The sequence below is a fragment of the Euphorbia lathyris genome, chromosome 9 (genome assembly GCF_963576675.1).
Source record: "Euphorbia lathyris chromosome 9, ddEupLath1.1, whole genome shotgun sequence".
Taxonomy (NCBI): domain Eukaryota; kingdom Viridiplantae; phylum Streptophyta; class Magnoliopsida; order Malpighiales; family Euphorbiaceae; genus Euphorbia; species Euphorbia lathyris.
In genome coordinates, this window is record NC_088918.1 from 36040935 (window position 1) to 36062917 (window position 21983).

The following is a 21983-nucleotide window of genomic DNA, read 5'->3' on the forward strand; positions in this document are numbered from 1 at the left end:
ATCTGAAATTAATACATTATAAGGAAAAGAGGTAGGCATTATCATACTCCATGAACAGATGCAAAAACGACCGCCTTAGCTGAGCAATGAACTATAGAATTCGTTGAACGTTTGACAGAAGAGATTACCACGTAATATAACTCTTTGATGAAATTGACACATTCCTGAATCATATCGGCCAAATATGATAAATAATGAGCTGATTTATTAATGGCTTGAACAACCGAAATGCAATTCGATTGATTTATCACATTACTGCTTCCTGACAATTTGAGTCACGATAGTACTTTCCGAATCGCTATTACCTCTGTCATAATTGGTTCAGTACATTGAACTATAGTCTTGTTCTTTAAACGTTCATGCATCTACATTGCATTACAGGAAATCCAACGGAGACCACTTATCATAAATGAGGCTAAAGATGCAAGGAGGTTTCGAGCATTGCTATTACCATTGTTTTCATGAGAAAGACGATCAGTAAGTTGCGGGCTACACTAAAGGACATTAACTATAAGTGGATTATCCAATTCAATCCATGACAGTTTCATAAAAACACCACAATGAGAGTCTTAATTCTAAATTATTATTTAATTCTTTGACTATTTGAAAATTTATGCAAATCGCTACATATTTTTAGTAGTTAACATCAAAATTAGATTTTTTTTTTTTTTTTTTTTTTTAAATGCTTTAAATCTCCTTGAGATTTAGCCAAATACACTTATGTGCTCTTATGCATTGAAAAAATAATTTTAACGTATTGGTACCTTCAATCTAATTTCACTATAACACCATTCCATCAGTTTTTACATATGTTGTACGAAACCAAAACGAAAATGGAACAGAAACTGAATTGGATATCGAAAAACGTTATTTCTAAAAAAAAGTTAGATAGAGAAAGATAATAAAAATGGAAAAGAAACGGAAGTAGACACAACACGAAGAAGAGTTCCGTCCAACATAAGGTTTCTAGATATCATTAAAATTAAGCATATGCTTTATCCAGAACTATATGACAGAAACTGATAAATTGAGCATGGATTTCTAATATATACATACACCATTCAGCTGAATTTGCTCTTATATTTCTGCCATTTCAGACCATAAGAAGAAGCAGTAAAATCCTCAAATATTTACAAGCTGAACTCATTGGAAGCTGTGTTAAACAACACAGTGGATTATCATTTATCATCAAACTTCTGATTTACAAAGAAGTTGTTTCTTTGGGGTTGAACAAATCAGTATTCAGCACAAAACAGTAATTCTACAATATGCATAGGAAGAAGACATTGCACAAAACCTCACTCACTCAGCAGAGGGGCCATTTAGCTGCTCTCCTGAAATGTATTAGCCCGGGATAGAGCTGCTGGATTTGCTTCCAATATAGGACTCGCCTCTGTTACGCGGCCCTTTCCATCTGCTTTCGTCTCAAAACTTTTGAACACCGAACCTTGTGATATAGGAATCTTTTCTCCAGGTTTCGGACCTAATGTGCCCCATAAATGACTCTTTGAAGCCTCATTCGGCTCGTCAATTCTCAGTGTTTTTGGAACCAAAACGCAGTTTTCTGCTTGTTCCTCATCCGTGAGATTTGAATCTCTAGAATGCTTGCCTAGTTTCGGTGAGCCATTTCCTGAGCAGCAACTGGTGCTAGTAGAGGATGATGGCGAAGGACACGTATAAGATCCATTCGTGGGCATATTTCCAGCAGCATACACAGGCATACAACTCAAATATGAAGCTGGTACAAGTTGCACAGGAATGCTCGGGGGACAAAATCCTGGAACTGCTATCATTGGCGTAGGGCACCATTGAACTTGATTGGGATTATTGCCGCAAGACTGCCCACCAGGGTGCTGAGCTACTCCTGTGGAATTTGGACCACTCCAACCAGGGTTCCAGGGGAAAAGCCACGGGGGTATCGGATAACAGTGAGGATGCGGAACGTTGACCTCAGTTGAAGGTTTCGGCATATCAACCTGCTCCTTATATCTAACAGTTTCCGGTAACTCACTTCCTCGGGACCTGGTTGGAGCCATGAAGGATCCACATGAGGAAGGCTCATCTATATTATCTTGACTAGTGACTGAACTCATCTCAGCATATCTCTTTTGATCTCCTAGACTAAGCGCTTTGTCCGGTGCTTCAGGACCAAATTTTAGAACCATCCCGTTTTCTGGTGCTGCAGACCTCAAAGTGGTTCCAGATTCAGCAGATGACATAAGTTGGTGATTCTCTGAGTCTGAGTGTTCCATCCTGGTAATAGGCACCCCATCAGAAGATACTAACATCTGACGGAACTGTGAAGCTAAATGCTTATTCTTGCGGCGTCCAGCACCAATAGGAACATTCCGCATGGTTCCACCAGCAGTCCAATATCTCTGGCAATTTTTGCAGAAATGCCTCGGTTGGTTTACATTGTAATTGTTGAAGTAACAGAATTTCGTGTCTAGACTGTTACATCTTGGACATGGTAATATCTTATCAGGCTTTTTGAATTTCTCCTGGTCTGTGCTACTAGTTTCTACCTGGTCTTCACTGATCTTAGAATCTGCTCCTTCATTTGCTTCAATTGCGGTTCGGCTATCTTTATTGCCTTGAGCTGTAGCAGCAGACTTGACCAGCTCTCCTGAATTGTTTTCATCAAGACTGACAACTTCTTCTTTTGTAATCTCATTGCATCTGTTCTGAAATTTAAAATGGAAAAGTTTGAACTCATTTATATCAATCTTGAAATTGTAGAGAAACAAATGAAATAAATCCTAATAGCTCCAAGTCAACAACAACAATTAGCCAATGAATTGACAGAATTCATGTCCGCAAAGACATGAATCAAACACTAGAATGAATCATGAATCAAACACTCAAATATGTAGCTTACATATGAGAAAGATAATCTTTTTGATAGACTAATAAAATGTGAAACAAGATTGAAATTTAATCAGCTTTTAATTGCACAATTAGAAAAAAGAACTTGCGTTTGGGGAGATGATTTCTATGATCAGATAGAAAACAAAACTGAAAAACCACCAAAAATAACTCAAACTGTTTGCAGATCATTTATTTCACAATTTCATCAAAGACAGAAAAGATAAGAGCTCATTGAAATAAGAATTCAGAATACAAATACATACAAATTTTTCAACACAGAAAAAGAAAATATCATTAATTTGAACAGAACATTAAGCTTATATCATCATAACATTGAAAAGAAAAAGAGGTCTAGCAAGTGTTTGACAAATAGACAAAAAAGGAAAGATCAGAATAAACAAAGGGATGAAGAACTCAGGTCTATAGTACCTTATTCTTAAAGATAAAGCCCAAAGCGATGAGTTTTGACATTTTCATATCAGTTTTAGGTAACCAACAAACAAAGACCCATTCACATTAGTTTCAGATATATTTAGAAACAAAAGATGAAGCAATAAGAAACCAAAAACCCAGAAAAATTTCAAGATCAAGAATCAAGATTGAGCAGCTATAGAGAAATATTAAGAAGGCATAAAATTGAAAAGCAGATATACATACCTTGGATGGTCGTTGAGCAGGAATGGGGAAATCAGGAACAGAAATATTGCGGCCAAAGAGCTTGATAGCTGGATCTTTGACACTCATTTTTTAATCAGAAAAAGAGGTGCGAAGTGTTGAAAATAAAAGCAGCAAGAAGACCCATACAAATAGCAAAAAGGGAACGTCAAAAAGACTGCAAAGATAGAAATTTTAGAGGAAAGAGAGAACCTTTTTCAAACTTTACAAAGCAATTCTCTCTCTAAAAAGTAAAAACCCATAAAATAAAACCCTCTCTTAAGTAAAAGTCTCCCAGGAAAAGTCCCTGATAAGATGATAAAGTATAAAGAACGTGAAGGATCAGACTCTTTTTGTCTTTTTATTTTTCTTTTTCTTTTCTACTTTTTCACTTTCTTTTTTTCTTTCAAATCAAACAATATACTGTCTAAGGTCCTTTATTTTACCTACTGTTTGTTGCTGTTGATATTTACTATTGACTGCTGCTTCGTTGTTGCTGTTAGTTGTTTGTTGTTGATGATAGACGATACATCTTAATTTTTTCAGTAAAAAAAAGCAGTTGTTTCGGAATAGGCAAAAAAAAAAAAAAAAAAAGACACTATATCTATTTTCTCTACAAAGCACAAATTTATCCATAATTTACCTCCTAACATTGCTAAGCATATCAATTTTATCTCTATCAAACATAAAATTTAAATAGATTAATTTGATAAATTTTTTACTCTTTCAAACGATATATTGGAGCAATTTCATGTATTTTAACAAATTATGTTTCATTATTTTGACAATTCATTTATATACTCTTCAAAAAAAAAACAATTCATTTATATATATTTTAATACTAATACTATAAATATTTTCGACAACTTCCTACCAAAAAAATAAATATTTACGACAATTTTTTTATAATCAACTTATATCTTATATCTGATATAAATGTTAACACTTTGATAGATTATAACTGTATTATAGATCGGATAAATATTTAAATATTATTTATATTTAAAATGTTTGATGTATAATAGTTAAATAACGAATTAATTAATAATAAATTATTAATTTATTTAGATTTTTTTTTATTTTTTTTTTGGTAAGAAGGGAAGAAAAAAAAACAAACAAACAAAAACCTAACCCGGGATCAGTCTAGGAAGACTGACCCCAATCCTATCCTCAAGAAGAGAAGGTAACAGAAAAGAAGGAGGAACGGAAAGGGTAGAAACACCTAACATCCCCCCATGCCCAGCAGCTGCCAAGCGATCCGCCACGCGGTTTTGCTCCCTATAAATATGGGAGAAGGTAAGAGAATCGAAGGCAGGACGAAGCCTCAAGATGGCTTTAATGAGATTCTGACTCTTAAGACAAACAGCCTGTCTATCCGAAATCCTGTTGATAGCCTCCAAATTGTCAGAATCCACCGAAAGTCTTTTAACACCCATGCGAATGGCGAGTTTAATGCCAGACAAGATCCCCCAGAGCTCTGCAGTAAAGGAGGAGCCCGTACCTAAGTTATGGGTAAACCCAGCCAGCCAGGCGCCACCAGCATCCCGAAGAACTCCACCAGCAGCAATTCTGCCATTACTAAGGTAGGAGCCATCCGTATTCAACTTGACAACCCCTTCCCTGGGCTTCCTCCAACCAACTAACTGGACCTCTTTAACCGGGGAGGGGTGAACCAGGGCTCTCCTTCAAAACTCTTTGTAATAACAGAGAGTTTTTTCGAGAAGTAAAACCGGAGGTCAGGAATAAAGACAGTCTTCTCAGCAAATAACTCTTCATTCCTCCATTTCCACATTTGGTGACAAATAATAGCGAAGGGAATAGCCCCGTGCTCCATACTGGCCAACAAATTCCCATTAACGCCTTCAGAGAACCAGTCAATATCAGAGAACCCCATAAAGGAAGGAAGGGCGTGGTGAGGAAGGACCCCTTCCCAAACCTTTCTACTATTCGGGCAATCCCTCAAAGCATTGCACAAGGTTTCCACATGGCCGCTGCATCTGCTACAGGCACCAGATACAGCCAAGTGCCTTCTGTGTCTATCTGCATTCGTGAGGAGCCTGTCTTTGACTCCCAGCCATAGGAAACTCTTAATGCGGTAGGGGACTTTGAGGGCCCAAATGGACTTCCAAATTTCCAAAGGAGGATCAGCCCTATTAGGGGTAAAAGCTTCATAGGCCGATTTGCAAGAATAAGAACCATTATTAGTCAAGGCCCAGCAGTGTCTGTCCTTATCCTCCTCCTGATTACTAATCTTCACACCTCTAATATTAAGGAGGGTCTCCAGGCTAAGAAAGGAGTCGAACTTAGACCAGATCCAGTCTCCCTCCGAGTCCACCACATCAGCAATTCTCCAGGAGAGGAGATCATTCGGCGGAGGGCGATGCACACCTCAATCAACGGTTTGTCACCAATCCAGGTGTCATACCAGAAACTAATGGATCTCTCATTACCCACCTCCAAGCCAATCCCCGTACAGAACTCAGCAAAAACAGCACTAAGCCCTTTCCAGAGGAAGGAACAGCTGACAACCCTCTCCTTCGGGCCACCAAAGATTCTATCTTTCCTATACTTGCCGTACAGAAGACGAACCCAAAGGGAGGAGGGGGATTGCCACATTCTCCAAAGAAGCTTCATTAACAGGACTTTATTATTGTCCTTAGCTTGCCTTATACCAAGATCCCCCCTGCTCTTAGGCTGGCAGGCTTCCTTTTTTTTTATTAAATATGAGTAAAATTGATATTATTAGAAATACTAAAAGCAATTAATACCATTTGGTAGGTTAATCTTATCCCAATACATCTTCACAATCCCACCTGATTGGTAAAAATACTGTAGATAATGATAAAGTAAAATAATACTCTTTTAATTTTATTAATAAGACATAAATGTTACTTGGATAAATTTACACGTATACCCTTACATATAAAATAGATCTAATTATAGGCCCTGTTTGGGAATTAGCTGTTAGCTGATTACATTAGCTGTTAGCTGATTACATTAACTGATTTGACAAGTTGTTTATGTAGACATGTTTGGTAAAAATTAGCTGATTGATAATAGCGGTTTGTGCAAAAAGACGAATAAGGGCATTAATTTTGGCGCAGGAGAAGAGGGAGTCTATCTATTAGGGTTAAAGAAGTCCATTAATTTTAATATTGCAAAACGCTAATTGAAAAAGCTCTTAAAAGGAGCTTTTTCTAAATTAGCGTTTTCATCCCAAACCTCTCTCTCAAACCTCTCTCCACCAAACACTCCAATCAGCGATTTCGGTGGTCAAACCTCTAAAATTGGTCAAAACCGCTCTTTTTATCCCAAAACGCTCTTTACCAAACAGGACCATAGTCTAATAAATACTCATTTATTTCTACAAATGAGTCTACATTGCTACAATTTATAGGTTATACTGTTATATGTCTTGATTTTTATAAAAGAAGAAAAAACTAAAAGAATTGCCTTGACCTTTACAAAAAGTTAAACCAAATTTTCTTCTTTATTTTCTATGAAATAAGGAAATTATACATACTCATAAAAAAAAAAGAAAAGAAAATTGAAAATGGAGCAAATTTATTGAATCCTACTGGCAATAAAAGGTGTGACTTGTCCAATTAATATTATTAATTGTCATTTAAATTTGAGCATATGTCAGAATTAAATATTTAAAAAAATAACAGGTGTCTATGTACTTTTTTTCCTTTTTATAATGATATAGAGAACAATAAATGAATGCAAGTTGTCCCCATTTGGTGGTAGTATACTAATACTTCCTTCCCTCCCATTTTATGATATCTAGGCATCTTAATTATCCACTTTGTATATGATATGAATATGAGATTTGGTGCCAGCTGGCATCTGACTCACCCTTAGTTACCACAATTTTTTAATAGTGGCTATGGATGGAGGGTGATGATGTAACAAAGACAAAAGCACAAAAGTGAAAAAGGACAATGCCTTTGTGGGGCCCTTTCAGAGAAAAGGAAGCAGATTTTGATTTTCCTTTTTCCTTTTTTTCTTCTTTTTTACAGAGAGAAGGGGAGGGGGGGCCTACTTTTTACGCCGCCTTCAATGTCTTTTGCCAGTTTGCTCCACCTTTTGGCCTCATAGATAGGCCCCACTTTTTTCACTTTTTATATTTACTTTTTTTTTTCATTTAAAGCTATATCGAAAAAGCAAAAAATTACTTGAATTTCTATAATAGTAGTAATTAAATAGAGTAAAGGGTCACCATGCAATGGATATGTGGTTTTCCTCTTTTGAATGGAAAGGAAATGATATTTACTCTTGTTACATTTGGATAGAAAAAGTTAGGATATACTGTAATAGATAGAATTGAAAAAGATGATTAATATAATCCTATTTAGGATTCTTAATTAGTTTTTATCTATTTATTTGTTTATAGGGTTTTATTAGTAATCTTCTTCAATTCTATCTATTCTATCTTAATTTTTTCTATCCAAATAGCATTATCGGAAGGAAAAAGCATTTCAATCCCTTTCTTTTTTATTGATTTCAAGCCATATGAAAGCCTTAATACATCATTTACCTGAACTTGTACAAAAAGCTTGATTGATCTCCTGAACTTATATAAAATGTTCAGTTAGCCCCCTAAACTTGTGTAAAATGTAATTAATTGATTACTCAGATGTAAAAAAGTAAGTTAAATGCAGAAAAAGTATTGCACTCGTTAAAAAAAAACAATCAAGATCGAGGTATTACGGTTGTAATATTAGAGAATACAAAGTTTATAGTTGAACAAGTAATAACTTCATTTTTACTTTATTCTTGAATTATGTATTAACATTCTGTTAGCGATACTTTCGAAATATGTTAATTTCAACCTTGTCACGTGTGGTTAGGGTGCGGGCGTGCCAGAGAAATTATTTCTCAATTATTAAAGTTGGTTAAGTTTATGGATTTGCGCGCCAAAACTTAAATTCTAAACGAAACGATTGGCGAGGGACGCAAGGATTGAAAAAGTCCTTCTTGGGTCTCTAGCGCCGTTATAGAAACTTTGCTAGATAAATTGTTTTATTTAAGCTAATGTGAATAAATTGAAGACGTGAAAAATAAAGAAATTGAAAGATGCGAAATTGACACAAGATTTAGTGAAAATTGGTATTTTATTGATGAATAAGTGTTTGGAACATGCAATCGGAAATGAATTACAACTGAAAATTTTCTATATTAAACGTATAGACAATCAATTGAACTAAGAAAAGACAAATCAATATAAAGAATTGAGATGCAATTAAAATAAATTGGAATTCAACAACAAACTCGGAGCCACAATAGCTATCTCGGATTGATGTTGAATTTTAGTGTCGGTGCGAGGTCCTTGGAGAGCTGCAACCGGTCGGGCCCGTACGGTATATGATCTTGGCAATGGCAAAACGTTGGTAGGCAAATGGGGCAGATTTAACCTTCAACTTCGGGAGGCTCGTTTGGATGCTTAAGAACACGGAATTGGACGAGTAAATAGGCTAAATTTAACTTCAGGAGGTCAGGAACAAACTTCTATAAGGGATCGAAAGCTAAAACGGATGCTAAGTGGACGAAATTGGGAGTTGAAAATAACTGGACGAATCTGGAAAATTCTGGAAACAGAATGTCTAAAAGAATTTGGGCTGGAAAGATCGGCTTGTAACTAGAGTTTCTGGGCACGGAATTGGGCAAATAAATACACTAGATCGAACTTCAGGACGTTAGGAACAACTTTGTCGAAGGGATCGAAACCAAAAAATGACTTTAAATGGACAGAATTGAGCCTTGAAAAATGATGGACGAATCTGGAAAATTACTTTAGAAAGGAAATTCTAATTGAAAACTTGAGCAGAGTAATGACTTAAAAACACTAATTTGAGTCGAGAAACTTGAAAAGAGGCTTTGGAACTTGAATTGAAGCTAAAGGAAGCTAAATGAGGGATTAAAACTAAGAAAAATGAAGAACGAAAAGAAGAACTTAGAAGAACTTGAAGAACTAGGAGCTAAGAGCTAAAAACTAAAAAGAGAGCATTGAGAGTAACCTTTAGAGAGGGGTTTTGTTGTGTGTTGAGTGTGTGTTTTAGTGTAGGGGAGGGGGTCTATTTATAGTTTTTTTTAGTGGAATTTTGGTAATTATTGAGTGGTATTTGGGTATTTTGGTCTTTTCATCATCAACTAACTCAACTAACTCCAACTAACTCTAACCAACTAACTTAACTTCCTCAACTGCCGTTGACTGCTTTCGGAAGAGACGATACGCCCCGCGTATGTCCTACTACGCCCTGCGTGTTGGGGCTCCTGGGCTTTGTGCATTTCATTGATGATTTTTACGCGTGGCGTCTCTGGTGTCATGTCCCGCGTAAAGGAGTACGCCCTGCGTATTGGCGGATACGCCCTGCGTATCCGTGCTTCTGATCTTGGAACGCTCTGCGAATGCGTCTTACGCATGACGTATTGGCAAGTACGTCCCGCGTAATAAAGTACGCCCCGCGTAAAGTGAAGGACGCGCTGCGTATTTGAGTCTCTGACGTTTGATTTCTCCGGACGCCTTGTTTACGCGCTGCGTATGGAGGACACGCCCCGCGTGGTGCCGGACTCTCTCGTGGGTTGAAGGTTAGTTTACACGTGTATTATTTTCTAGAAAATATAAACTATATCCTAAAAACATGACCCAAGCATTTTATATACATAAAAATAATTATTTTATTTTTTGGGCCAACAATTGCCCCCTCTTTTGTGCATAAATGAATTAGTAACAATAAAATTTATGTACAAAAGAAGTTTTATTAAATACTTTTTTCTTTTTTAAGATAATAGAGAAAAGAATCCTGCAGGATTTTTAGAATTTGAATTCCTTGGAACTCTCTATCTTAATCAATCTACAACTCTTCTTTCTTTTTGATACTTTTGTTTCTGCCATTTTCTTTTCCCCAAGCTCAAGAACACTCAGAATCAAGCTCTCAGTCTCTCAAGCATGGGTATGCAAACTATTTTTCTTCTTTATTTTCTTTCTTTTTGATTTTTTTTTTTTTTGCTTTTGTGTGTGTAGAATCACATTTTATGAGAAAATAAATTGAATTGGAATAAAACATAAGAATTTTAGAGCTATTACGTGGGGATGGAATTGTATTGCTGAAGTTTTGCATCTGTCTGTCACAGCTGCGGACTCATATTCTGACACCATTCGCGCTGATTCTCGCCTAGGCATAACCCTTGGCTTGCAAGAGGTAATTTTTGTAATTTCATGATCATGTATTTGAAGGTAGCATCCATAGGCTTTGATTGATTGTGTCTGTACTTCCAATTTCAGGACAGTGTCTTTACTATTAGCCCTGTTGCTATGAATAACTCGCCTTTGCCCCCTTATCCCATGAGTACCGCTGCCGAATTAGCCCTTCATAGGGAAACTTATCAATTCCCTGCGAATAAGAAAGGTCTAGTATTCCCTCGTTGTTACACTGGGTGGAATGACCTTGTAGATCGTTTAGAATTGAGGTATGCAAGTGTCTGGGACCAGGTTGGCATCAGGGATTTTGTTTGTTTGACTCGTCATGAAATTACTCCTTGTGTGAATGTGCTTGAAGGAGTTTTGAATTATTGGTCACCGACATGCAACTCATTGATTCTCCCGCTGGGTCCTATGTCTATCACTTTACGTGATGTGGTTGCTTTGACGGGGTTGCCTATTATTGGAGAGGAAGTCCCAAGTTGTGTCGATACACACGCATTCCCTGGAGTGCAAGCCATCTTATCTAAAGAGGCTGGGACGTATGTCCAAATAATTAAGAAGAAATTGGATAAAGCGGAGTTGGATGATGAGGATCATGTGCATTTCCTGTGGATGATGCTTAGCAATTACATTTTTGAACCGTTGGGTCTTAGGCCTACCGCTGAAATATTGATTATTGCTAAGGCTTTGGCCTCAGGCCGTCGTTTAGCTCTTGGCACCATGTTGTTAGCTTCAACCTTCCACCGCCTAGCTCTTACGGTTGAGGGCAGACCATTTGTAAAACCTCGGGGTGGCTTGTGGTTGTTACAACTGTGGGTTTTTATCTACTTCCCTCATTTGGCTACTGTTTCATCAGTGGGGGTTTCAGATCATCTTGGTGTAGACCTTTGCTACAGCTCTTCGAGTTTGGCCGTTGGTGTGGTTGTGAGATTTCTTCGTACTTTAGTGCCATCCACTCACAATGAGTTGTTTCTCTTTTGGAATAAGAGTAATTCATGTCTACCATCCTGGGCGCTTTCTTACTTGTCTGTTGCCCCCCATGAAGGTACTGAATGGTGGATGACGGTGTGTGCAACACGTCGGTTACACCATGGGGTGAACCGAACTAGAACCTCGAGATCTTCAAATCCTGGTCTGACTTTGTATGCACCTTGTCTTTGGGCACGTCAATTAGGATTTGTCCAAGCTATTCCAGGGCCACTCCCATTTCCTACTTCTTCTCAGCGGTATGGAGCTTGTGACGAAGATATAGCCGCTGCGGTTCTAGACGCGGGATATGATCAGGGACCACTTCTGCTTGGATCGGATCGACCTTCGTTTGATGCTTGGTGGGATACCGACAAAGCGAGCAACAGACAATATATGGCAGAGTTAGAGGCCTACAGTAAGAAGTTTAATGCTTGGATCGGATCGACCTTCGTTTGATGCTTTCTTACTTGTCGAGTTAGATCAAATATGGCAGAGTTAGAGGCCTACAGTAAGAAGTTTAATGCTCTGGTTGATGCTGAAGAAGCGGATAGGCAACGATTAGCCAAAATTGCAGCTGTAGAGGAGCAGCTTGCGGCATTGGAGAAGGTGGTGGCTGAAGCTCGAGTGTTTAAGGAAGATATGGTTAGAGCTAGCTCCGGGTTTAGGGCTTGTTTCCCGCGGGATGGAGGAAGAGTTGGGCCGTGAGAAAGATCGATTGGCCAATCATTATGATGAGATGTTGGCATGGAACCGACAAAGCGAGCAACACAAAGAGGCTGCCTCCAAACTTTGTGAATCTTGGGCGAAATACCCAAAGCCTGATTTTTGTTTGTTTCCGTGAGGTACGTTCACGGGTTGCCCGTACTCTTCGTCTTTGTTTTGAGTTTGTATGCTCATTCTTTCATTTATTTATTTGTGTAGCACAAATGGACATTGTTTTGTGAGTTGATTGCCGTTTGAACATTTGTTAAGTCATCTATTTTTGGCCATGGCACCCTTATTCTTTTATTGATGAACATTTATAGCACTTGCAAAGACAATATATAAATGTCCAGAAAAATTGTAAATGCCCAGAAAAAGAGTGCATACGCCCTGCGTGTACCTGGTTACGCCCCGCGTATTTGTGCTCCTGATCCTGAAACGCTTTCTCGATGATGAATACGCGTGGCGTCTTTGATTTTACGCCCCGCGTATTCTCGCTCCTGGAGTACATCTTCTATGCGCGTCTAGTACACGTCCTGCGTCTTTGGGGCACGCCCCGCGTATGAGAATGTACGCCCCGCGTATTGTCAAACACGCCCTGCGTGTTGGTGCTCCTGAACCTGAAACGTCTTATTGATGCATTTTACGCGTGGCGTCTGTGGTGTGCGCCGCGCGTAGTTGAGCCTCTTCTACGTCTCGCGGGCTGGCTGCTACATTAATTATGTCCCATATACTTTGGAAATATTTCTTCAAGTATTTGCCGTTAATGTATCTCCTGTGTGGTTCTCCGCCCAAGCTCTTTAACCAATACGCGTTCCCAGGAAGCACCTTGTGGATTTGAAATGGTCCTTCCCAGTTGGGCGACCACTTCCCAAGCTCACGGTCCTTCGTCCCGATTGGTAGAATTAGCTTCCACACTAGCTCGCCTTCTCTGAAGTTTTTCTTTTTTACTTTCTTGTTGTACACATCTTCGACTTTCTTTTTCTGGATCATCATGCAATCGAGCGCTTTTTGTCTTTCATAATCCAAGTCTTCGAGTTCCATAGTCATGGCTTGCACATAATTATCCGGCTCTAAATCATGTTGACGCATCACTCGGAGTGAAGGAACGATGACTTCCAATGGTATTACAGCATCATGGCCAAAGGTTAGGAAAAATGGACTTACTCCAGTCGCCCGCGTCTTAGATGTTCGCATAGCCCACAGTGTTTCTGAGAGAACTTTGTGCCATTCTCTAGGATTGTCTTCTAGCATCTTTTCCAAGATTTGAATTAGAATTTTGTTAGATGCTTTGGCTTGACCATTTGCTTGTGCGTAAAACGGAGTGGAATGTATCAATTTAATTCCGTACTCTTCTACGAACTCGTTCATATCTTCGCCTGTGAACATGGTCCCTTGATCCGTGGTGATGGATTCTGGGATTCCGAATCTATGAATCAAGTTCTCTTTGATGAATTGGATCACTTGTGTTTGGCCGACTTGCTTCATTGGTGCTGCTTCTACCCACTTAGAAAAGTAATTTGTGGCAACTATGATGAAACAATGACCTTTTGATGAAGCTGGGAATATTTTCCCTATTAGATCAATAGCCCATCCTCTAAAAGGCCACGGCTTCACCACTGAGTGTAATTCTTCTGAAGGGACTCGTTGGATTTGGCCATACAGTTGACACTTCTTGCAACCCTTCGCATACGTGATGCAATCGCGTAGGATCGTTGGCCAGAAGTACCCATGGCGATCGATAAGCCACCGCATTCTCCTTCCGGACTGGTGAGCTCCGCATATGCCTTCATGGACTTGCTTCATGACTTCCATTGCTTTTGGGAAGCCGAGACATTTGAGTAGCATTCCATCATAGCTCTTACGGTACAAATCACCTGCCATCAACATGTAATTTCGAGATTGAATGCTCAATGAATATTTTACTTTTTTGGATGGGTCATTGAGGTAGTCGGTAAATGGTTTCCTCCAATCCTGAGCTAAGTTGATGTCGGTGTCGAACGATTCAAACTGGACACCTCTGTCTGCCACGGACGGATGACCTTGTGTTTTGATGATGATGACTTTGTATGCTGTTTCTTTGGAGATTTTCATTCCAAAAGCGATTTGGGCTAACTCGTCAGCTTCCCAATTGTCATTTCTTGGAATATGCTCCAAACTGACCTCATCAAACATTTCCAGAAGTTGAATTGCAAACGCGAAATAAGGTAGCAAAGATAAACTTGAGCATTTGTATTCTCCTGTTAGGTGCCGGATGACCAGTTGTGAATCACCAAAAATCTTGACCTCTTTAGCCCCTAGGTCGATTAAGATTTCCAAGCCAATGATCAAAGCTTCATACTCAGCTTGATTGTTCGTGCATTAGAAATCCAAGTTTACGGCTAGTATCGTCTTAGTCCCGGATGGGGCTGTGATGATCATTCCTGCTCCGTTGGAACTGTCTGTGCTCGAACCATTGAACTTTAACTGCCACGGCTCTTTATGTGTCAGATAGATTGGAAGTTTCTCCTCTTCGGGATATTGGAAACTGGTTGGGTGATCGGCTACAAAATCTGCAATTGCTTTCCCTTTTATCGAGGATTGCGGGAGATACACCAAAGTGAACTCGGCCAATGCTAGTGACCATTTTCCTATTCTTCCTGAGAGGATAGGCTGGTTTAGCATGTATTTGATCAAGTCGGTGCTAGCAATCACATAAACTCTCGCTTTGAGCAAGTAATGCCTCAACTTCGTGCAAGCAAAATAGAGGGCTAAGCACGTCTTCTCAACTGGGTTGTACCTCATTTCTGCCGATAGCAATGTTCGGCTTAGATAGTAGATGGCTTGTTCATGACGGTTTGCATTATTTTGGGCAAGCAAGCATCCAATTGACTCGTCGGTTGCTGATATATAGAGCTTGAGTGGAGCACCCTCCCTTGGTGGCATCAACACAGGTGGGTTGCTCAAGTAAGTTTTGATCTCTTCGAACGCCGCTTGATGCTTGTCGTTCCACTTGAAGCTTTCTTCGTCTTTGAGTCTTAACAGATCTGAGAATGCTCTGGATTTTCCAGCCAAGTTTGATATGAATCGTCTCATGTAGTTTACTTGGCCCAAGAACCGCTGCAACTCCTTCTTGTTTTTCGGATGTTGTGCTTCTTTGATTGCTTTTGCCTTATTTTCGTCAATCTCGATCCCTCTTTGATGGACTAAAAATCTGAGGAAGTTTCCTGCTTTGACCCCGAAGGCGCACTTTAGAGGATTGAGTTTCAAATTGTACTTACGCATCCGCTCGAAGCTCTTCCTCAAATGGCCAACGTGTTCTGCCTCTCGTTTGGATTTGACAACGATGTCGTCTACGTATATTTCCATGGAGGTGCCGAGTAAATCGTGAAAAATGGCATTCATTGCTCTTTGGTATGTGGCGCCGGCATTTTTCAAACCGAATGGCATGACGACCCATTCGAACGTACCAATTGACCCCGGGCATCGAAATGCCGTTTTTGCAATGTCTTCTTCGGCAATGGGGATTTGGTTATATCCCGCATAGCAATCGCAAAGAGATATTAATTCATTTTTGGACACAACATCTACTAGCATATCGGCAATAGGCATCACATAGATGTCTTTTGGCGTAGCTAGATTTAGATCGCGGAAATCTACGCATACGCGTAATTTACTGTTCTTTTTTACTACAGGCACGACGTTAGATAGCCATACCGCGTACTTTGCTAGTCTAATGAATTTAGCCTTGAACAGCTTTTCTATTTCTTCCTTCACCTTGCCTTCAACCTCTTTGCTCATCCTTCTTGTTGGTTGTTTGAAGGGTTTGAACTCCGGTTTGATTGGCAATCTATGTTCCACTACGTCTTTGCTCAACCCGGGCATTTCGTCGTAATTCCAAACGAAATAGTATTTGAACTCCCGAAGCAAAACGATGATGGCTTCCTTTAACGTTGGGTGTAGTAAGCTAGTGACGAACGTAACCCGAGGTTCCTCTTCTGTCCCTAGGTTCACTTCATCTAGAGGGTCGACTGCCATGGAACCTTCATCTTCTAACTTCGGGTTCGCCCTTTTCAGATCTTGTAATTGGATTTCTTCTCCTTGAGGATCTAGTTCTGCTATTCCTTTGGGTGCTTCGATTTCTGAGACCCTCATGTCGTCCTCCTGGTATAGTTTCTCTGCTAGTTGTTGTGCATTCAGTTTTGATATAGCGGTTGAAGCCACCGCTTCTTTTCCGGATATTGTCTTAATCATGGAATCTCTTTAATTATCGGTTCATCACGGAATGGCCTTCGACGGGGCACGATTGCCGTTGGCCTTAGGATATTCTTAATCTCTTCGCCACATGATTGCTCTTTGTAATTGGATCCCACTCGGATTGGGCCTACAGATTCCTCGTAGAGTCTAGCCTCGACCACATCTGAGTAGGTTTCGAATGGTTTCTCGTTTGCCCGAATGACTTCCACCTCGTCTCCCTTCCAGAATAGAAGAAGTTGGTGCAAAGACGAAGGGATGCATGAGTTGGAGTGAATCCAATCTTTCCCTAACAGTGCCTGATAGCTCGCGGTTGAATTTACCACGAAGAAAGTGGCCATGGTGGTGTGAGAGCCAACGGTGAGTTCTAATGGTAGGACGCCGTATGTCTTTGCAATTTCTCCGGTGAAGGCTGAAACTGACACCTCTGATGAGATTATATCTTCCTCTGATTTCCCTAAGGCTAGGACCATCTTCATAGGCATGATGTTAACGGCTGATCCATTGTCGATGAGCACTCTGGAGATTGGTTTGCCATCTACATGAGCCTTGACGTATAGAAGTTTGATATGGCGAGTCATCCTTGGAATGGGCTTGTCAAAGTAAACCCTCTTCATGCCCTCTTCACCCGGTGCCTTCGGTGCTGCGTCTTTTTGCTCCTTGTACTCAGGCTTGGGGAATTCTTTCTTGATGTCTTCACTTCTAAAATCCGAAGGTAAGATTAAAGAGGTAGCTGCACAATCTACCCGTATGATGAAATCTCCAACCCGGATCTGGAGGTTCCTCTCTTGGTTTTTTCCTCCTCTTTTCGCATCGTTGGAGTTGACGCTGGATGACTCCTTTTGACTATTTCTCTTTTCTGCCTCTCTTTTCCTTAATCTTCTCTTTGCATTCCTGGAGAGAGGCCTTGGGAATTTCTTGTGGCTATTCAATTTCCATTGATCGATGGGGGACGTACTCGAATGTGTCACGAAACGTGGCCATTGTTGTTGCACGTCTCTTTTCTTTGCGTTTTGCGACTGCTTTGAGCTGTCCTCCAACTTAGATGGCGTCGCTTTTGGTACCCATATCTGTCGGGTTCTCATGTCGCCCTGTTGCTTTCCTTTGCCCCCCCACACTAGTGAAGTGGCATTGATCATATTGGCTACCGGGAATGGGTCCTCGTCGATCAGCATGCTTTCCTTCTTTTCCGGGAATTAGAGTATCCCACGGTTAATCCTATCCTGCACGGCGTTTCTAAAACCAAAACATGCTTGAGTGTTGTGGCTCCAGTTGTCGTGATACTTACAGTAGTTTCGTTCGTGTATTTCTTCTTTGGATGGGATCACATGTCTAGGAGGCAATGTGATGAACTGCTCCTTTAGCAGGTAGTCGAAGATCTCTTCCGTCTTCGAGACGTCAAACGTATATTGGGTGGTTGGGATCCTTTTAACTACCTCTGGTGCTTTGGGATTTTTTACCAACACGGGACATGTTCGAGATCCGGTGTTCGTTAAGTCGGCAATGGCTACCTCATGCGTTTGTACCTCCCCTTGGTAGCTTCCCACAAAGTTCTTCTTGCGTCGATGATCTTCCCTCATCAACTCCTCGTACTCTGAAACCTTGGCCACTAACTCGTAGTAGTCGCGGAAATCTATCCCCTGAAATTTCTTCCGGTTTTCGAATTCCAATCCACGTTGGGCAATCTTCACGAACTCGACCTCGGGGATGTTGATTCGACAACGATGTCGCATCTTTTTGAATCGGTTGATAAAATTTTCAACCAGTTCTCCATGTCGTTGCGTCATTCGAGACAGTTTCGCAACACAGATCTCGGGCTCTGTTCGATAGAACTGGTTGTGGAACAGTCTTTCCATTTGTTCCCATCCATGAATGGATCCGGATGGTAAGGTGGTGTACCAAGAGAAAGCTGGTCCCGTTAGTGAACCTGGGAATAGCCGCAAGCGTATCATGTCGAAGTTTGTGTCCATGCTCAAACCGCTGCACTGGAAGGTGAAGCGTGCCACGTGCTCCACAGTGGATTGCCCTTCTTCTCCTGAAAATAAAGCGAAATCAGGTACTCTAAAATTGTGGGGTAAAGGGTATAGCTGATCATAGTGCCGTGGATAGGATTTCTGGAACTCGGATCGGTATACTTCCCTTACGGTTGGCCCATAGATCTCTTGGACGATGTTTCTTATGCGTTGGGCCTCTCCCAAGTTGTTGGTGGGCTCCATGCATGCGTGCATCGTCCATTGTGGGTGAAAGTTGGTTTGTCTCACATTGCCCCCCGCATTACAAGCACAGCTTTCCTCGTAATGCTCGGCATGGTTACTAGGTCCGGTATGAGATCTAAACTGTTGTTGAGGTGGCGGGACTTGAATAGGTTCTGGGCTGATCCTATCACCGCGCTCATTGAACCTGAGATTCTCTTCTCGAGCTGGTGGCGGGGTATACTTTTCCCCAGCTCCTGATGTCGGTGTTTTCTTTCCACCGTCTACCGGTCCTTGAGATGTCGACCTTTGTGTGAACAGCTCGGTGCACTTTTCCGGGATTTTGCTGATCTCTCCGGTTAAATCAACGATCCTTTCCTCGAGAGCCGGTCCCTTGTTGGAATTGTTCACCGCCTCGTTATTGGCTTGCATTGCCTTGCACATATCCTCATAACTTTCTCTCATGGATTGCGAAAATCCATGTAGAAATTGGTTGATCTGCTTCTCTAGTTTTGCTAAAAATGGTGCCATGTCGAATATGGGTGGGCCTTGAGGTGGTTGTTGGTTTGCACCTCCGCTATTGTTCACGGTCTCAGTCGCACAACCTTCAGGCATGCCGGGTTCGTTGCTCTGATCCCGGTTCTGATTTTGACTCTCTTCGGAGTCCGATGGGATGGGATCTTTCCCCGTGTTCTTCCTAGGAGGCATTCTCCGTAAGTACTTATGGGTGAAAATTATGAAATTATGTTAGTAATCTAGTGCTGAAAAAGAAAGAACAAGGAAATAAATAAATGCTTATTAATGGAATAAAAGCAAGGCATAAAAACAGATGATAAAAAAAATGAGCGTGAAGAATATATACGTGGTATGAAAAACAAGTCTTATAAATTTTTGGCTAAGCCAAAATAAAATAAAAGGTCCCACTGGGCGTGCCAAAAATTGTTAGCGTTAGCTAATAAATTTTGGTATGGTAAAGTGGGATAATGAGTGTGGAAAAAATTAAGAACGTAAAAAACGAGTATAGACACAATTTTTGGGTAGCTAAAAAAAACTAAAAGGTCCCACTGGGCGTGCCAAAAATTGTTAGCGTTAGCTAATAAATTTTGGTATGGTAAAGTGGGGCGAGAAAAGTGCAATACGAGGTCCAAAAAAAATAATAAATTGTGTAAAAAGGAAAGTTTTAGGTTCTATATGCAATTTTTGGTAGCCTAAAAGAAAACAAAAGGTCCCACTGGGCGTGCCAAAAATTGTTAGCGATACTTTCGAAATATGCTAATTTCAACCTTGTCACGTGTGGTTAGGGTACGGGCGTGCCAGAGAAATTATTTCTCAATTATTAAAGTTGGTTAAGTTTATGGATTTGCGCGCCAAAACTTGAATTCTAAACGAAACGATTGGTGAGGGACGCAAGGATTGAAAAAGTCCCTCTTGGGTCTCTAGCGCCGTTATAGAAACTTTGCTAGATAAATTGTTTTATTTAAGCTAATGTGAATAAATTGAAGACGTGAAAAATAAAGAAATTGAAAGATGCGAAATTGACACAAGATTTAGTGAAAATTGGTATTTTATTGATGAATAAGTGTTTGGAACATGAAATCGGAAATGAATTACAACTGAAAATTTTCTATATTAAACGTATAGACAATCAATTGAACTAAGAAAAGACAAATCAATATAAAGAATTGAGATGCAATTAAAATAAATTGGAATTCAATAACAAACTCGGAGCCACAATAGCTATCTCGGATTGATGTTGAATTTTGGTGTCGGTGCGAGGTCCTTGGAGAGCTGCAACAGGTCGGGCCCGTACGGTATATGATCTTGGCAATGGCAAAACGTTGGTAAGCAAATGGGGCAGATTTAACCTTCAACTTCGGGAGGCTCGTTTGGATGCTTAAGAACACGGAATTGGATGAGTAAATAGGCTAAATTTAACTTCAGGAGGTCAGGAACAAACTTCTATAAGGGATTGAAAGCTAAAACGGATGCTAAGTAGACGAAATTGGGAGTTGAAAATAACTGGACGAATCTGGAAAATTCTAGAAACAGAATGTCTAAAAGAATTTGGGCTGGAAAGATCGGCTTGTAACTAGAGTTTCTAGGCATGGAATTGGGCAAATAAATACACTAGATCGAACTTCAGGACGTTAGGAACAACTTTGTCGAAGGGATTGAAAGCAAAAAATGACTTTAAATGGACAGAATTGAGCCTTGAAAAAGGATGGACGAATCTGGAAAATTACTTTAGAAAGGAAATTCTAATTGAAAACTTGAGCAGAGTAACGACTTAAAAACACTAATTTGAGTCGAGAAACTTGAAAAGAGGCTTTGGAACTTGAATTGAAGCTAAAGGAAGCTAAATGAGGGATTAAAACTAAGAAAAACAAAGAACGAAAAGAAGAACTTAGAAGAACTTGAAGAACTAGGAGCTAAGAGCTAAAAACTAAAAAGAGAGCATTGAGAGTAACCTTTAGAGAGGGGTTTTGTTGTGTGTTGAGTGTGTGTTTTAGTGTAGGGGAGGGGGTCTATTTATAGTTTTTTTTTAGTGGCATTTTGGTAATTATTGAGTGGTATTTTGGTATTTTGGTCTTTTCATCATCAACTAACTCAACTAACTCCAACTAACTCTAACCAACTAACTTAACTTCCTCAACTGCCGTTGACTGCTTCCGGAAGAGACGATACGCCCCGCGTATGTCCTACTATGCCCTGCGTGTTGTGGCTCCTGGGCCTTGTGCGTTTCATTGATGATTTTTACGCGTGGCTTCTCTGGTGTCACGTCCCGCGTAAAGGAGTACGCCCTGCGTATTGGCTGATACGCCCTGCGTATCCGTGCTTCTGATCTTGGAACACTCTGCGGATGCGTCTTACGCATGACGTATTGGCAAGTACGTCCCGCGTAATAAAGTACGCCCCGCGTAAAGTGAAGGACGCGCTGCGTATTTGAGTCTCTGACGTTTGATTTCTCCGGACGCCTTGTTTACGCGCTGCGTATGGAGGACACGCCCCGCGTGGTGCCGGACTCTCTCGTGGGTTGAAGGTTAGTTTACACGTGTATTATTTTCTAGAAAATATAAACTATATCCTAAAAACATGACCCAAGCATTTTATATACATAAAAATAATTATTTTATTTTTTGGGCCAACACATTCTAAGA

General features: G+C 40.2%; 1 protein-coding gene across 2 annotated transcripts; it reads right to left on the minus strand.

Annotated features, from left to right (window-relative positions):
- Positions 1 to 1143: 1143 nt before the first annotated feature.
- LOC136206890 (cyclic dof factor 1-like) lies at positions 1144 to 3779 on the minus strand. 2 transcript variants are annotated; one of them, XM_065998092.1, is made up of 2 exons: positions 3526 to 3779; positions 1144 to 2684 (listed from the first exon to the last, which is right to left on the minus strand). In XM_065998092.1, the coding sequence occupies exons 1-2, from the start codon at positions 3610 to 3612 to the stop codon at positions 1323 to 1325; spliced, it is 1449 nt and encodes a 482-aa protein (XP_065854164.1). In that variant the 5' UTR covers positions 3613 to 3779; the 3' UTR covers positions 1144 to 1322. The 2 variants fall into 2 exon arrangements, with proteins under 2 accessions (XP_065854164.1, XP_065854165.1); XM_065998093.1 differs by lacking the exon at positions 3526 to 3779 and adding an exon at positions 3298 to 3498.
- Positions 3780 to 21983: the final 18204 nt, after the last annotated feature.